General features: G+C 44.8%; 1 protein-coding gene across 1 annotated transcript in view; it reads right to left on the bottom strand.

Moving 5' to 3' along the window:
• The window catches only part of ATP8A2 (ATPase phospholipid transporting 8A2), a 546,329-nt gene that overhangs the window by 382,149 nt on the left and 145,452 nt on the right, over positions 1 to 18,728 (bottom strand). The window contains exon 24 of the mRNA XM_090028654.1: positions 18,344 to 18,408. Coding sequence (XP_089884780.1) covers positions 18,344 to 18,408 — 65 coding nt within the window. The remainder of the gene's footprint in view (positions 1 to 18,343; positions 18,409 to 18,728) is intronic.

Genomic DNA, 18,728 nt, shown 5'->3' with positions numbered 1-18,728 from the left:
AAAGCATCCCATTGCTTAAAACCTTGAGCATAGATTGAAGAGTCATTAAAACAACACCACAGCAAGAAAGCAGGAGATAGAGGTGCCAGCCCTACCCCACATGACAAAGAAAGGCAAAAAATGGCCTCTGCCAGTACTATTTGGGATCAGGAAGTTGTAATGTAGCAAATTACATCCTAATGTAGCAAATTACATCCTAATTCATTGGGTGCCTACACATGTGCTCTGGAGTTGGAGTGGGGGGGAGGGGGACAGGCATTTTAATTACAGTAGCTTTCAGGAGCTGCTCTAATTAAAATGTCTGCAGCATCTGATGCATTCAATGTCCCATGTTTCAAAATGGCAATTGATCAAGTCTGCTTTGATGCATTCTAATCAGAATGTGTTGGAGCACGCATAAAAAAGTGCCCATTAACTCAGATGATCAGGACTAGTAGGAAGCCAAGTGCACCCCAATAAACCTGAAATGGACAACATACAATACTTCAGAGGAAGGTGGAGGGAAAAGGAGAAAAAAAAAAACAAAAACACCAACTCAGTACTGTATCTGGAGGGGCAGGAATTCCTTCTGGACCCCGCAGGCACTTACCTGAGGTTCTGAAGCATGAAATTTACCCAAATCCAAGATGATCCTGAATATAAGATGACCCCCCCCCCACACCACCCTGAATAATTAGTTTCTATTAATGGAAAATGTATAAATTAGTTACATATTTATAAATTAGTTCTGCATATATAGAATCTGATTATTGGAGGGTCACCTTAAATTTTTCCACACCACTGCAGTGGAGAAAGCGGTGATAGCAGGTCAGGCAGCAGGGGAGGCAATAGAGGGAAAAGGCACTGTGGAGACAGTAAGGGGCAGGACCCCTGTAGCCTCTGGGGCATTTATCCTCCCCAGTAGCCTCAAACAGCCCCATCTCCATCCCTCCCCACAGCCTCAGGCCCCTGCCCCTCTTACCCCTCAGTTACCCCTGCTCTGGCACCAGCAGGCTCCATCCCTGCACTGGCCTGGGGCATGGAGAATGGCTGCACAGCAGCAGCACAGAGCCAACTTTACTGCTGTGGGGCTGGGGTTGTGCTCCATGCTCCAGTCTGGCGTGGGGACAGTGGGTTGGCAGGTTAGGTAGGGGAGCAGGGGCTGTGGGGCAGAGGGGGGTGGGGGAGAGGAGGGAGGGAAGAGGGGTTTAAATGTAAAATTCTTCTGTCAACAAAAAAGGTGACCAGAACCATACACAGTATTCTAAATGAGGCTTTATTAATGGTCTTTTACAGAGTATTTACCAATACTTCCCTCTCTCTATTAAAAGTTTCCCATCTAACCTGTCATAAATTATGTTATTTTTTTTTAAATGGCTACAACATGGTGGGCTCACCACGTTGCTGACAACAAATGATGGCTAGGTTGTATCGAGGGCAGAGACAAGAAGAAAGTTAAATATATCTCAGGATACTTATCCACTAGAGGTTCATGGTAACATAGGGAAACTGAGGCAAAGCACTACTGTCCTAGATGCTGTGGAGCTAGATGTTGCACATATTATTTGAACAAGTCTGTGCTTAATTCCCATTTACTGCAGCTTCTCCCAAAAAATGTTTTGTCCTTTGCAATGCTTGTGAAAGAGGAAGTATTCCCCCATATAGGGGACCCAAAGAGGAAACTGTTTTCCCAGGTTTCTGGGTGGGGGCCATAGCTGATGTGTTTGCTAATTTTAAGAGGGTTAGATTTGAATCTGGCCCTTGTTGCTTTTAAAACACTTGGCAGGAAGATTACATTCTGGTCTCTGACTGAGGGTAGGGTCCCACTGAAGGACTATATTTCTACTGTGCTGATAATAACCAACAAGCACATTCAGGAACCTTGTTGCTTTCTCCTTTGTGCAAATACAAGTGTGGACTAAGAAGAGACAGCATTCAGAGGAATGGGCCAACAAAGCACTTAGTCTCCAAAACCATACTCTGCAAAAATACACCTTCTAATTCACAGGGAGAAGCGGGTGGTGGTTGTTTTTGTTCTGGCCCTCCTGGCTCTGGCCAAGCTTGTCATCTGGCTATCCAGGAAGGAGGCTCTGGCCAGGAAGGCTCCCAGTGACCTAGGGGCATTTTTCCTCAGTGTCCTTTGTGCACGTCTCCCAGCGGAGTACCACTGGGCAGTAGTTGCTGGCAAGCTCCCCCAGTTTGCGAGCCAGTGGGCACTGTCTGGGGTGCTCTGCTCGGTGTCCCCCAGGGGAGCGCTAGTTTTGAATCTATGACCCGCACAAGCACACCCTGTTTTCTCTTTTGTTGTCCCATGTAATTTATTGATGTTTATAAGGCGCTGGTCACCCCACCCCTCGCAGTTTTAGGCTTTTAACTTTTTAAGCCTTTTAGCCTTTTTAAACCGCAAACCATCGGCAGCGCCGAACATTGTTGGATCCCTGTCCACTACTTTTTCTTACTAATGTCATCTAATGCTGGTCACCTCCTGCAACAGCAGTGACAGCAGCAGCGATGGCAGCGACCGGTTGGGACCACCCCATTGGGGAGTTTAACAGCTGCTCCATCTCCAAACCCCATCAGGGGTGCGGGGTCCACATGTACCACTGGCCGCCATTCACAGGCAGCCCACAGAGACTAGCAGACATTACTGCATCAACAGAGGACATCAAATAGTCCCCCAAGGCCTCTCTGTGACCTAGCAGGCAGGACCAGGCATAGCAGAGTGGAGCCAGGCAGGGAAGCTTATTGCCGCTGAAAACCCTGTGCTGCCCTGATGAAGTGCCCCCTGCCTGCCTGGCAGCAGTGGGAGCAGCAGTACGGGGTCATGCCCCTCACTGCTGCCAGGTGGCATGGGGCTTGCAGCTGCAGCAACAAGCTTTCCTGCCCAGCCCCACTCTGCTCTGCCATGCCAGGTCCCAACTGCTGGGCCATGGAGGCCCCGGGGGGAAGGCAGCAGGGCAGGGAGCCTGAGCCCACAGCCCACCCCCCACAACGGGCTCTGCTCCAGCTGTGCCACCTGTGGGGGTGGAGCTGACCACCGCTCTGCCACAGCAATCTCTGCCTCCTACAGGCAGCAACTGGGGCTTGGGTGCTGCTGTGGGGGCAGGAACCTGTAGACCTGGCTCCCTGGCCCTGTAGCCCTGGCAGCTGGGGGCCCCCTCTGGCAGGGCTGAGGGTGTGGGGTGTCTGTGGGTGGGGAGTGAGGGGCAACAGCAGGAGTGGGGTGGGGGGGGGCTGTGGATGGGCAGTGTGGAGCCTGGAGACCTGCGTCCTGGTGAGCAAAGGTGGCAAGAGAAACTCTGATTTTCCATGATAAAAAACCTAAAATCTAATACCAAAATTTATAAGCACTTAGAATTTATTCTATTATAGTGATTGAGGCACTGTTAGGCTTCCAAATTGCTTTAAAACAGTAAATATATCAAGAAAACATTGCATTCAATTGATGTGTATAGTGGTGTTTCATTTTCATCGTGGATTTTGGGTTTTTTAATTTAAAAAGCTGCAATTTTTATCAGGGAATTTGCAATTTTTAAATAGAGAAAACCAGAATCCCTGGTAATAACATTCTCCATATCAATCATTATTTAAGTATTATGTCTGAGAGGCAGGTCAGTACTTCTAACTCTTTTACAGCCAAGCCTCCCTATCTGCACTAGCTAGAAAAAAAAGTTGGCAATAACACAGTACCTGAATTGTATGAAGAAACTATGAACATCAAGAATGAAAAATCCAAATGCAATGAACAAGCAATTCAAGTCTTCTACTTTGACTCCCAAATATTCTGTACGGTCACAACAAAATCACCTGCATGCTTAAATCAGTAGCTGTGCTTCCACCAAGAATCAACAGATGCTGGACAATCTGTTTATGGAAACACTGTAAAATCAAGTCTATAGTTACAGACTTGGATCCCCATACTCATAGCTACAAACAAGCAGCTTTAGTGCGGGAGATCCCATTTAAGCTAGACAATAGGCAATCTCAGTTCATACGTGCATTAAAACAGTGCAAACATTGAAGGTAAACATTGAAGGTAAAAATATTGCACATTGTACTGCACAGCTAATTGATCAAAAAAGCTTCTGAAACCAGCTCCACAGCAGAGCTGGCCCCTCCCCTCTGCTCCCTGGCTGAAGCTCCACTAGAGACTGCAGGAGTCTGCCTGGCTGCCCCTTGCTCCCCTCCCCCCCTTACTCACCAGTCCCTGCTAAGCAAGGATCCCCGCTTTCCTCTGCCATAGACACCTTTCAGCATTAGCTAGCAGACCATATGTTGGCTACGGTCTGTACTGTGGCAGACTAGACAAAGGCAGGCAGGACTGTGTCCACATAGCTGTTGATTAGTTCTAAAAAGCCCTATCTGGTAAGGTCCCTCCATTGCTTCCTTGGAAAAAGTTGTTTAAAAAGAGCTTGAACCAATGGAGAAACACTTTTTTTCTTTGTTTTCTTAATGGGCTGATAAACACTGAGTTAGGAGTGATAAACACTGTGTTATAACCTGCCTGCTGGGCTACTCAGGAGGGTGGGGAATCCCTCCCTAATCAGAGCATCCTGCCAGGTCCTGGCCACACATCCCTCAGCTCATCACTGAAGAAAGGAAGGGAGGGCTGCTCTAGCACCCCTTCCAGCTTCTAGCCTGAGCCACTGCAGGCATGTGCCGGCATTTCTGGGATGTCTTAACAGTTACAAGCTGGTTTAGCCTAGCCAGTTAGACTAACCAGCAAAGATTAAACCAATTCAGGTTCAGGCTTTTTGAATGTTTGCCCCTAACCTAGGGGTCCACAGTCCTTATAACCATTGTACAAAAGGTTCACAGCCAAAGGTGGTTTCCTCGCCTAACTCAATTCCAACTCCCTGCAGGTGCCTCCTACTCTAGCTGTCCACAACTTCTCTTCTTGGGTCTTGCCTTTACTTTAGGTCGCTGCACAGAACCAAGAAGTAATTTCCAGTAGGGCACATGACTAGGAGCAAATGTAATGTATAACTACATATCCCAGTTTTAAAAGACCCAAGAGCCAATAGGCGGGTAGATGCCTCTAAGCCAAGGCCTTAATGCTGTATTACAGAAATGTACTGCCTGCCATGAGATCATTCATACAGTGCCAAAACTGAATACCACTGAGAGCCAAACTGAAAAACAAATACATTTTAGAAGGCTCACTTATCATCATCAACAACAACAACAACAACAACAACTCAATCAACATAGGCATCCTGTACTACCAGTCTCAAAGCAGCATGCAAACTAGGCTCTTAGTTCTACTCTGACCACCCTAAAGGTGTTTCCACATTCCCTACATCTGTTATACAATTAGAAAGCAGCACATGGCAGAGGGAGTTAATTCTGATGAAACCTCTTTTTGGAAATCCATTATCCACTTTCCCAAAAAATGGAACGAGACACAAGTAACCCCCTTTCTCCATACATTATTCACTCATTACAGCAAAGTCAAAAATCTTGTATTTAATTTATTTTTCTAGTTGCCAGGCTGAATAAACTCCCTTATTTTATCATGGGTCATGCATATTATGAGACAAAAACAAAATAGCCTTTAGATGCTGATGAAGTGTCAACCTTGAGAAAAATGGAAGATATTTTGCCCTTCGGCAACGTCTTGCTTGTAAGCAACTAACCTCAAACATAAGAATTATGCTGACGTGCTGACTTTGTACAGAGGGGGGTGATTTCATATACGACGTTTTAGGAATGAGATTTCCAAGTAAAATCAATACATATACAGTAATTACTAACAAGTACTGATAATACTGTCCTGATTTTACAACAGTCTTATGTAGGCAAGTAACCCTTACGCATGTGACATTAATGGAATCGTCTGCATGAGAAAGGACTACACTTGTGAATGACAACTGCAGGATTTGGTTCTTCACATTTGTTCTTTTAACCAATCATTTTTCTCTCTTTCCTTTAAAAAAAACTCAGCTTTAAACATATAACTTCAAATTAATATGTATCCTCCAATCAAGGAGAATTATGTCTGATTCATGAGCTCAAGGAACAGGCCCCTGAATGCCTTTATGTCTGATATAAGAACTGATGGATGCGATTTCCAGCATCCCTTTTTGTACCTTTTAACAGTAGTGGAAAACTATGTTGTACTTCTTAGTCAATCACATTATCTTGGGGCGGAGGGGAGAGGTTCTTTCAGGGCCTTTACTTGGGTCATCTGATACACTTTTATTTATCTTTCCCCGCTTCTCCCACACAGTTCAGTGTCTACAATGAAATACTTTTTTAAAAGTTCCAGGCCCAGGATCTGAGTAGTACATTAAGATTAAGAGTATTTTATTAAGATACTATTTTAATGAGTTGCCAACATATTTAACAGAAAGAAATGGAAACTAAAGGAAGTCTCCAAGTGATTCTAGTGCCTGAAATATTTTTGCTTGAAAAAATAATATTTGAAAAATAGGGAGAGAAAGTCCAACAGTGTCTACGTCAATGAAGGGAGAGAGAGAAAAAATGTTTATGTAGTCTTAAATCTATAAGGTATAAAACATTTTCAGATTAGTAAGCTAAGTTTCTGGAATTCAGCAGAATCAAGCAAGGGATTACTCTCTTCAGAGAGTGAATGGGAAAGAAAAGAAATGATTGATTTTCCCTCAATTGCATGTTTTAAAAAAAAATTAGCACTCAAAAACAAGTCAAGACAGTAGTTCAATCACATCTCACCCGCTGGTGTATGCTGAGGAGTGAAACAGAAAAGTCACAAAAGGGGAAAGCATATCAATTTTTAAAAGCTCTAAACTTGACTTGGATCTTGTAAGAATTTATGTTAGCATTAATGATTTCAGAGGTAAAATATATGAAATATAACTCCAATTAATATAATTTCAAATTTAAAATAAGTCATGTATCAATGCATTTCAATATGCCATGTGGCACAAAAACATCTAACTACTTTGTAATCACTACAGTATATAGGAATATAAAACAATATATATTTCTATTGAGAAACCCCATGAAAGGCAAGGATTTCTTAGGATGATTACTTTTATTGGACCAACTACATTGTTGGGATAGAGTTAGGGCCTTGTTACACATTACACTGCAAGCTGCATAAATGTTGATTGGCTTAGTGCTACCTTGTAGTCACAACTTCAATTTGACTGGCACATCTATGGGGAGTGGCCACACCTTAAATGGAACAGAAAGTGGATTATGTGGACCAGGAAATAATCCAGCCTTGGAGTGGCATAACTTTGAGCCACATAACAAGTGCTTTAAACCACTTAAAGGTGCCCTGGGATGCCTGCCACATGCAGGCATTCCAGGGGTTAAGAGCTCCAGAAACTGCTCAAAATTAATTTGTAACAAGGCCTTTAAACAAGCTTCAAATACAAGTCTTGATGAAGAATGTTTTGCATTTGAAAGCTTGTCTAACTCTATCCAATTATGGCTGCATTCAGATGACTGTCACTGTGCAGTATGTAGGGCCACAGATGCTGTGGTGCCACATACCACATGTTCCATTGCTCTCCATGCTGCAAGCCAGATATCCAGGGGTGAAAAACTGGATGGAAAAAAAAAAGCGGAGTGGCACATGCAGGGGCAGCATGCACTGCCCAAAGCTAGAGCCTGGCTGGCCAGAGCCACACTCCACTGCTGGCCAAGCTTCACACAGCTGCTGCAGCCCCAGGAGGCCTCCACAACCCCAAGTAAGGCTGCTGGGCCCAGCCCAGTGCTGCCCCTGCCTTCCCTACCCCACCCAGGATAACTTGCCACATGCCAGAGCATGTGAGACACAGCTATTTCCCAGGCATAACTAGCAGCAGCACAAGGTGCGCTGCCACTAGTTGTCCCCAGGGAACCAAACTTTCTCCCACATCTGGACATGGCCTATGAGTTGGTCCAATAAAAGATGCCACCCTAAGTAGTCCTTACCTTTCACACAATTTCTAGACCATCACAGCTACATTACTCTTATGTTATTAAGAAACTCTACATTTAGAAGAAAACTAGGGATAAACTGCTAGCCTTCCTCTGTAGCAGAGGTCATGATCCTCTTCCTTGGATCGCAAGTATATTCTAAGAATGCTTGCAGTGGCAAGACACTGATAGCCCTAGTTCCCCTGTTTTACCTGCAACAGGTAGGGCACTCTTGGGGTTTTGGGATAATATGCCTTGTAGTCACACAACACAGTTGGCTTGCATAGTTTTAGGAATAGGTTAGAACTTGTATGGGATGGTTTGGAAAGGGATGATCCTGTTTCAAGCAGGGGGTTGGACTAGATGATCTCTGCAAGTCCCTTCCAGTTCTACTTTTCTATGATTCTAAGAAAAGTATGTGATTTTAGGGATAAAATTTTAGCCAATCAAGAAGAAAACAATGCAATTTATTTTCAGTCAAGCACGTGACGATAATCATTACTCGTCAAAGGTGCATAAAAGTTCTTGCATTAGAGGCATCTGATTAGTCCTTTCCTAAAAAAATATAACCAGATCACCAAAAAGTTCCTTAAATATTTAGCCTAACTTAGCAACTGAACTACATGAGCCTTACTAATGAAGAATTTCGGCTCATTTATGTTTTTGATGTAATGATAGCTTCTTTGACATACCACTTCAGTAGCTCTGCAATAGTAAACTTGCTACCTTGTTATAGTTTCATAGTTTCTAGGGTCGGAAGGGACCCGAGTAGATCATCTAGTCTGACCCCCTGCCATGGCAGGAAACAATACTGGGGTCATACAACCCCAGCAAGATGTTCATCCAACCTCCTCTTAAAAAACCCCCAGGGTAGGAGCCAGGACCACCTCTCTTGGAAGTTGGTTCCAGATCCTAGCCACCCTGACCATGAAGTAGTGCTTCCTGATATCTAGCCTAAACCTGCCCTCTGCCAGCTTGTGACCGTTATTCCCGGTCACTCCTGGCAGTGCACGGGGGAACAGTGACTCCCTCAATGCCTGCTGATCCCCCCTGACTAGTTTATAACAGGCTGCTAGATCCCCCCTCAGCCTTCTCTTGTGGAGGCTGAACAGGTTCAGGTCCCGTAGCTTCTCCTCATAGGGCCTGCCCTGCTGCCCCCTGATCATGAGTGGCCCTCCTCTGGACCCTCTTGATGCTGTCCACATCCCTCTTGAAGTGCGGTGCCCAGAACTGGACGCAGTACTACAGTTGCAGCCTGACCAGTGTCGCATAGAGGGGGAGGATCACCTCCTTGGACCTGCTCGAGATGCATCTGTGGATGCATGACAAGGTGCGGTTGGCCTTCCTGACTGCCTCCCCACACTGCCAGCCCATGTTTACCTCGGAGTCAATTATGACTCCAAGATCCTTTTCCTCCTCCGTGCTGACAAAAGGGGAGTTCCCCAACCTGTAGGTATTGTGCCAGTTGTTCCTCCCCAAGTGCAGCACCTTGCACTTGTCTGTGCTTAATCCCATCCTATTTCACATCCGTCCACCCTTGTAGTCTGTCTAGGTCTGATTGAAGCCTGATGCTACCTTCTAGTGTGCCCACATCCCCCCCACATCTTAGTGGAACACTTTATTTTATTTACTTATGGTGGAGAAGCTTGCTATCTGACCTCAAGCATCAAAATTACCCTTGATATTAGACATTTCTCATAGCATACATTCATGACACACCATGTAATCACCAATTTGCTGCACTCAGGAGACCAGTTCTAAATCAACAAGCTCTTCGGTTGTCTGACAAGCCATGGTTCTTTCTCAGTTTATATCACTATATACTTTTAATGTTTCCAGGGCTCCCATTAGTTCTGGTGTTTACTAAAGACTTCTGCTGCTGCTGTATCACTTTTTCTCTTTGTATTCCTGCATAGCTGAATTTTATAACCATCAAAAATCTGTCATTCATAAAATCCATTGAATATGAACCAGTTGTTTATTATATATTTGATATCTAAGGGCAATAGTAGAAAAAAAGAACATGCAGTGTTGATTTCATGGAAGGCATTTTTGTACATACAAGAGGAAAAGAAGAAATATACCATCATGTTAAATTTGTATACTGTTTTAGCCAAATCATTCAAAGTTGTTGGTAAAAAAATGCCCTCTCATTAAGGAAAGATACTTACTTTGGAACATTTATTTATTTATTTATTTTTTTAGTATCAACACAGGATACATTTTGTGGTCTGTCCACAAAGTAAAGCTTGTGCTTTATGTGGAAATATTCTGAGAATACTAATGAATGGAGACTGAAAAGATATATTCACTAGCCATGGGGGATGCTTGAAACAAATATCCCCTTCCAAAACTGAGTCACTCAGACCAGCTACAACCCCATTCCTAAAATATGGACCGAAGACATTTATGAGTGAGATTTAGTTTGTCATTTTAAGTCTGGTTTATCTAAAGTTTATCAAGAGTAAATTGGATGTTTATCTTGCTGGGATCCTATGACCCCAGCTGACTTCCTGCCCTTCGGGCGGGGGACTGGACCCAATCTTCTGAGGTCCCTTCCAGCCCTAATGTCTATGAAATCTACGAAAGTTACCAGAAGTTAATCATTCTGGCTAAAACTTATAAATGATAAAGAATTATTTTACAGAAGTAAAACTAGAAGAATGAAAAGCACCACTGATGAAAGCACTGATCTTTCACACTAGCTAAATTAGAGTAGCCTCTGTCATAATATTTTTTATGATTTATATGCGTGTGTGCTGGCAGAACAGGATAAAAATCAGAAGATAAGCAGCCTTCCCACTATCAATCCTCTGAATAAATGTTTCATTGCTATAACTAACCTTTTCAAGCAACAGGTATTTTTGAGGCTTAAACTGCCTATCCCTGATTTTGGCAAAATGTTTACCTGCTCTTTTGATTTAATAAACCTCCAGATCATTAGGACTAGAGACCATTCAGCACTTTGCAAGAACAAATCCCTATCCAAACCACTGTTACCTTCATACTCTACATCAAGGGTCAAGATTCCCATACCTTCTTTTACAGGGTTGAGGCAAGATAGCATAGTTTTTCCAAAGTTCATTCTTACATTTGAAGTAAGTATGTGGGCTACAGGAAACATCAATACAATAATGATTTAAAGTTGTTTTGCTCCTCTCCCTACTGTTGCAGCATATGCAGGCCCATGTTTTCATTGTTAGATCGACAGCTCTAGGAAGCTGTCCCACCGGACTCAGTTTTAAGGGGGCTGCCTTTTATTGCATTTGATCTGTTCCTTAGCCACCTGGTCTGGAAGTCCCCAGCACCTCCACTCCCCCTTTGTTTCCTGCTCCACCCAGAGTTTAAACCAACTGTCTGGCAGTGGCAGCAGCATCTCTATTCAAGCAGCAGTGAGGGAGTCAATTGACTGCATGGCTCATTATCATCAACTCGATTCCTTCTAAATTTTTCATTTAGAAGGTGTTAACAGCCCTCACTCCTTTTTAATGGCCTTGATGTTTTATTAATCAAATTCACCTTTCTTCTGCAATTCTGCTACTAGCTGCTCCTGGTGATGTAGCTCCTATATCAGAGCCCTGTAGACTGTTTTTAACTCTAGCTAAAAATATTAACTCAGATGACTGCCAAAATAGTCAAGAAAGCTTGATTTTGTTTTATGAATCTGAAAGAGATGGACATTTAATTCTAATGACTAGACGACTAATGAAACAACATTTTTTGATTATTTCTGCCTATTTTTGTGCTTTACAAAAATGATATATGATATATCAAATTAATGCACATTCCAATAAAGTTATATTTGTTTTTGCTTCAGTCTTATACTGAGTAATACAGCCCTGGACCTCTAGCTTATCAGTAAAGCTTCTAGATACTTTTTAACTAAAGAAAAGTATTTGTTGAAGCACCTTACCCTCTACAGCCCCTTTTCAAAATCCTGCATCTACCCATGGAAGTCCCTTATACCAGCCTTCATGTTTGGGGCACGAGTAGGTGGATATATAAAGTTCCTAATATATTAGAAGTCTTGTAATCAGAAAAGGTCTAAATAGCCATCTTCTTTGCTACAGGGGTTTTGGCCCAGTGTACAGGTTTCCACATTAATATCCAGAATCTTTTAAATTCCAGCTTTACCACCATTCTAGAAGATTCAAATAATAGGAGAGGCTCAAAATCATGCATAAGGGTGGCTCTTTCCTCACTTTCAACATCTTTCACATGGGACAGACTTGTAAATTTTCTAAGGTGACCAATGTACCCCTAAAGATGATATTTTATGGAATAAGACCAGGTGCAAGTCTCCGATTACTTTTAAAATTTTTACATATTGTTCTATTTAACTGTAGGAATAAGTTATTTATTGCTGATACTTTGTTCCATTTTTGTTTCTTATGGCTACATTAACTCTCTGGTGGATCATTAGGAGCTAATACACTGTAGCTGCTGGTCTAGGAAATGAGTACAACTAGCCTGAATTTTCTTCTTTTCAGACAGAATAAATATCACTAAGTAGGAATACATTGCTCCCTGTAGAAATGCTTATAGCAATTATTTAGTCATGTCCATTGTTTGATTTACTATCCTTTATTATTGTTGATTCTTTTGGTTCTGCTTTTTCATTTTCTCTTTCCACTTTAACCAGTGGGACAAGGAGTTCACATCTATCTTAAGGAATATTTCCAAGGTAGAGAGTTTCAAAACCTGCTTTAAAATGTCTCATTTTGTGCTACACTGATGACATTGTAAAAAGGTGGCTGCAACTTTCTTAATTCAAGTCAGGTTATTCACAACATGATCACCAATTGATCTTTGCCTTCTTTTAGAAGATGAACAGAAACCACCTTTCACTACTGCTGGTGATGAAGTTATTGGAAGACCTAAAGCAGAAAGCTTTAACTATCATTTTGGTTAAGTTTTTCCCAAGAGCCACTCTAATCAAAGTGCCCCCCTACCTCCAACCCCAGAACATATGTAAAGACACCCTAAGGTATCATCCTGCCATACTTTCTGCTCAACTATGGACTAAAGCACAGCTAACTATCTCGCCCTTTCTCCAATCAGTGATTTCACCTGTTCCTCCCTTGAAGAACTTCACACCTCTCACTGTTTTCAAAGATGTATGATAAATAATTATTCTAAAATGTTAAACATGATAAGACTATCATGGGAGACTGCTACCTCCCGAGTCAGAGGGGGCACCTGCCCCCTCAGCAGACAGTCAGCAACCGGGGGGTAGGGGGGAGAGAGTGGTGAAGTGTCCCCATGGCCAATCCCACAGACCGGGGGGGCAGAGGGGTCCCACCACCCCACAACTGGCACTTCCACTGGCACTGCAGGTCAGCAGGATTGGCTGTGGGGGGGGGGACCGCTTCTCCTGGTGCCCCCACTCCCTGGCTGGCGCTCTTGGGGGGGGCGGGGCACCAGCACTCTCGCCTGCCCCCCTCCGTGCCCAGGAATGCTACTGTCAGGGGGTACACCAATGCTCTCAGGGGGTGCACATGCACCCCCTACATGTCACCACTGTAGACTATTGTTTCAAGGATCTGAAAAACAAGAAAACTTTTCAAACATATATTCTTATAAAAATATTTGAGAATGATGCAAATGAGCAATACACACAAGAAAAGAAAAGAAAACACTGAAAAATCCCTTTCAGGTCTCTGATATTGAAGATTCTTTTTTCCCCCTAAAGAAGAAAACCTTTTTCCTACCCCCCACCAACCATGCACGTCTTACTAACGAGTTTGGATAACTATTCTATGGGGAAAGCAGATGTCAACTTGGTTGTTTCTTATTGGTTTTTTCCCTCCATTCTCTGGCTTAAAATCCAGCTAGCCATCTACAGATGTCTTTTCCAGTTAGCTGGTCAGAAAAAACAGGCATTCACCATTTAGATCCAGCAAAAAGGAAACTGAGCATTCAAAAGAATATACAAGCAGTTAGTCCTTAAGTTTGAAGGGTAGGGGCCTTTTATAAGAATCGCTGTGTCCACATACAAATATGCAAAAGTGTGCATAAACACGTAGTTCAAAATAATCCCATTTTATGCATTTAATAATCAATAAAAATCATAACTACATAAATTGTTTCTTTATTCAGACAAGATGGTCAGTGTTATACCTCCCTAATAAAATGCTCAAGCAAGGTGCGATGCTTCTGTTTATAGAAATACATGCCTCTCCAAGAGAAGGCTGAGGGGGGACCTTGTGGCGGCATACAAATTCACCAAGGGAGACCAACATGAAGTAGGCAACTCTCTGTTTACCAGGGTACCCCTTGGAACAGCAAGGAACAATGGCCATAAGCTACAGGAGAGAAGGTTTAGACTGGATATTAGAAAAAAGTTCTTCATGGTCAGGGTTGCCAGGATCTAGAATGGGCTTCCAAGGGAGGTGGTGCTCGCCCCATCCTTGGGGGTCTTCAAGGGGAGACTGGACAGGCACTTGGCTGGGGTCACCTGACCCGAGGTTTAAATGACCTTTTTCTTGCCTGGCAGGGGTAGGGAGTTGGACTAGATGGCCCACTGAGGTCCCTTCTGACGATAGAATCTATGCACCAGAAAAAAAATGCATGCTTGTGAAATGATAAAAACACATGGGCTACGTATAGACAGTCAAAAAGCCTGAAGCTGAATCAGTTCAATCTTTGCAGGTTAGTCTAAACACATTCACTTTTGATTCCAGAAATGCAGCCACATGCTGGCAGTGCCCCAGGCCAGAAGCCAGAGCGGGAGGAGCTACAGCAGGGATGGGCATAATACAGCCCAAAGGCCAGATCTGGCCCGTGAAGCCATTCCATCCAGCCCACAGGGTGCCTAAAAAAAGTGTAGAAAATTAATATTTCTCTGCCCTTGGCTCCTGTCAAAAATGACAGGAACCAAGGGCAGTAGGACCCAGGGGAAGCCCAGCAGGCTTAAATAACACCACGCCCGCCCGGCCCCACCCCCCAGCCAGGGTTTCTGACCAGGGAGCATGTGGCTGCTCCGGTGCGGGAAGCTCAGGTAAGTGGGGGCAGGGGGGAATCCCCAGCAAGGAAGGAGCATAGGGTGGGGGAAGTGGCCCTTCCTCACCCCATGCCTGGTGCCCCGTACTGCAGCTGCTTGCAGCCCATGTGGGGCTGCTTGCGCCCACTCTGGACAGCCCTGTGCAGGCTGCGAGCACCTGCAGCAGGGGGCACCGGGTGTGAGGCAGGTGAAGGGCTGCTTCCCCCCTCCCCCCACTCAGCTTTTCCCTGCATGGAGAAAAGCAGCCCCTTGCCTGCCTCATGGTCAGTGCTCCCTGCTGCAGCAGGCCCTCGCAGCCTGCATGGGGCTGTCCAGTGCAGGCACAGGGATTCCCAGGCAGGCTGCAAGCGGCTGCAGTGTGGAGCACCGGACATGGGCAAGCTGCTTTCCTCACCCCACTGCACTCAGCACCACCTTGTAACCTGGTCCCACTGCCAGGCTGGCAGCAGGGCAGGTTACAAGCTGGTGCTGAGCACGGGGGAAAGTGGCCCCTCACCCGCACCATGGCAAGCACCCTGTGCTGCAGCCACCTGCAGCTTGCCTAGAGCTGCCTGTGCCTGCTCCAGACAGCTCTGCATGAGCTGCAAGCAGCTGCAGCTGAGAGCACGGGCCATGGGGCAAGCAAGGGACCACTTTTCCCCATGCACAGCACCAGCTTCTCCCTTGCTGGTGAGTGAGGGGTCGGAACTGAGCACTGCCCCCCGCCTGTACCGCAGGGCTGGGGAGCACTGGGTGTGAGCAGGCAGGGAGCCAATGGAAGCCCGGGGCCAGTGCCAGTGGGGCCCAGAGCAGGGTGGCAGGAGCGTGGGGTCCCAGGTAGCAGGGGCTCTATGGAGTCGGGCCAGCTCCCCCCTCCCCGCTGGTGCAGCCCAGCCCGGCTCCACAGACCCTTGCCAGCTTGTGTTCTCTGGGCCCCACCGGTGCTGGCCCTGGAACACTGTTCCCAAGACATCGGGAAATTGGTCCAAGATCGTGACCAGGCACCTGTCACAGGGTGGGGCTACCCATGCAGCCCTTGACAGCCTGCCAAAACTGGGTAAGCAGCCCTCCACGCAAAATAATTGCCTGCCCCTGCACTAGAACATGCCTCCCTGCTTAGCTGGAGCAGATAGCTTGTGCCAAGGCTAACCCACCCACCCTGCGAGGTGGTGATGATGGGGGTGGGGGTGGTTTGTAGGATAGGTGCAAAGCATCCTGGGATGCTAGGGGACTGTGAGTTAACTTGAGTCTGGAGGGGCTCTGGGACAGAAGTTCAATAAGCCATTTTAACCTAAATCAGTTAAGTCTAATGCTATATTGATTCAGGTTTATCTTAAACTGGTTTCAGACATTTTGAAAGTGGTTTACGTGCAGCGAACTTCTATTGCATTACAGATTTGAACTGGTTTTGAATAACTTATCCTAGATGAGGTGGAATTTCTGTCCCTAGCCATGGTGTTTATTGCTGGAACTTCTAAAAGAAATACAAATGTGAAAGCACAATTAAATGCTGACAATGAATGCAACAGCAGAGTTCTAACATGTTGCTCCCTTTCCTCTGCCAGAAACCTGATCCTCTCCCACTCAGATATTGTCAGGAGATTTTGATCCCAGGATGCTATACCTGTATCTTAAAAATAAGAGTCTGACCAGTACACTCTGTAGTGACACTAGTGACAGAGGATAATCATGATACAGTTCATATAGTTTATTTTCTAAGCACTTCAGTTACTGCTATTTTGCCACAGAAGTCTCCCTCTTCACTTAACTCTAACCCTTCAGAAATCGTATCACTATTGTGGTACTCACAGGATGATACATTGTTCATACTTGTCATGCAGTTAGGCATGGGTTACTGTGACAGTTGTCCCTTTGGGGTCCATCCACTGGTGACCCCACCCACCTGTTATGGGGCAATGACCTGCCTTCTCCCCTGCCATGCCTTGTTGTTAATTAATTAGAAGATGTTAATTAAGTGGGAGGCTGCCCATTTTACTGCCCCAATGCAAGGGGGCACTATCTGCAGCTCCCTTCCTCCCCTACACCACAGCCCAAGCCTCGCAGATGGCACTCACATCATTTAGTTTGGGCCTTACTCTACTCTGGCTCCCTTGTCCTCCCTGGGCTCTCCGTGGCCCTGTCTCACTCTGCGACTCACTGGGCATTCAATGCTGGCCCCCTCTCTGGGGCTGGGATCTCCATGCTGCCAGGGCTCCCCTATGAGGCCTCCTCCAACCCCTGTTAGCCTCACCCAAACCTCCAGTTCTTAACAGCAACCACAAGCCCCTGGGCTATAACATCAAATCTAAGCCGCCTGACTAAAACAACATTCAATCCCTACTAGGGAATTCTCAACCCCATAACAGCAATCAGGAGCTGCTCGTGCAATCAGGCTTCTCCCCTTTGCTTGCTCCAGCAGAGCTCCTTCTCCCTTGGCTGCTAGCGGGGAACTGCCAGCCTGGCCCCTGCTCTAGGGGTTTAAATGTGAACCAGGCCCTGGCCCTGCCCCTGCCAGTCAGCTGACTGCTGGCAGGTGTGGATCACCAGCTAACTCTGACTACCCTGGCAACCGGCAGCTGGGGCTCCTCACTCACTGCTAGGGCTCTTCCCTAGCAGTTTCCCCTCTTTAAAAGGAGCAGGGCACCTAAGTGCTCTGTGACAGTTACCTATTCCTCAAGTTGCAAATCAATGTAAGTACAGGTACATTTGAGACCCAGGCCTCATTGGGGTACTGTAGACCTCCCCTGACAGACTCCTTCTGGAGAGTCTGAGGAGCTATTTAGCAAATAAAGCACTGATACTGATGTTGAAATGACCATGGAGTCAGCTTTGGAATGGAAAGAAAACACAGGCATCACCACTCTAAAATGAATTAGTGGGAGGAGTTATCCTCTATGGATCATTTCAACACGTTTAGGTACTTGGGGAGGGGGGGTGCAGAAAGAGGGGGACTGTATTTGATAACATGACCCAGCTACTAAAATACACAAACAACAATTCTCCTCTAATTTTGTTTACACTATAAAATTATACGAGTTGCACTATGAATTTACTTCTGTCCATTTTCCCCAGACAAATTCCAAATATTTTAGAGGTCACACAAAACAGCTAAAATATACATGCTGCTTTAAGTGAAATAACAACACATTTTCCTAAGGAAGCTAAATCCTAATGGAATACATTTTATTTAAATACAAGCCAAATTCTTAATAATCTGGTGAGAATCACAGTAAAAACTAGAGAAACGAACCAATGATACATATTTTGATGTTTTGACCATTTGGTAAAATAGGTCTACAGCTCTATGTTCAAAACTATAGAAACAGAGATCAGTACACCCTATGCCGTTTTAACTGACTGTTTTTTAAAAATGAGTTCTGTGTTTACTTGGTCCAGAAGTCTAACAAAAAGATGAAGTGAATACAGCTCAAACAGTTAAGAGTACTTGCTTATACTAAGCATCACAATGAAAAAATTTAAAAGGTGACTTACATCCAAAGAATCTTCATTCACCAAGATGAGAGACATGCTTTGTGAAATAAGCCTGCAAGAGTATCCTGTAAAAGACAAACAGATATTTGCTTGTAAAGATTAAGAATGCTTGCTTTTTGATGCATTGCTTTTAAGGCCAGATGAAACCCATGGTGAACAGTTATGCACGTGAGTAGTGAAATTATTTCAGGGAATCTCCTGGTGCGAGTAATTTCTCAGAGAGACGAGTAATGAATGGAGTTGCAATCCTGTCATAAAATGGCAATTAAGAACAAACTGCCTTTGTTACCCATGGGCTCAGGTTGTGAGCCTGAGAAAGAGTTCTGCCTCAAAGATATACAATAATTCCATCAGCAGCCCAGGGCAGTGGAGACTGTCCAGAGCG

The sequence above is a fragment of the Crocodylus siamensis genome, chromosome 1 (assembly GCF_052110815.1).
Source record: "Crocodylus siamensis isolate JL-2025a chromosome 1, ASM5211081v1, whole genome shotgun sequence".
Taxonomy (NCBI): Eukaryota; Metazoa; Chordata; order Crocodylia; family Crocodylidae; genus Crocodylus; species Crocodylus siamensis.
Note: the sequence above shows the minus strand (reverse complement) of the source record. Positions and strands in the feature narration are given on the sequence as shown.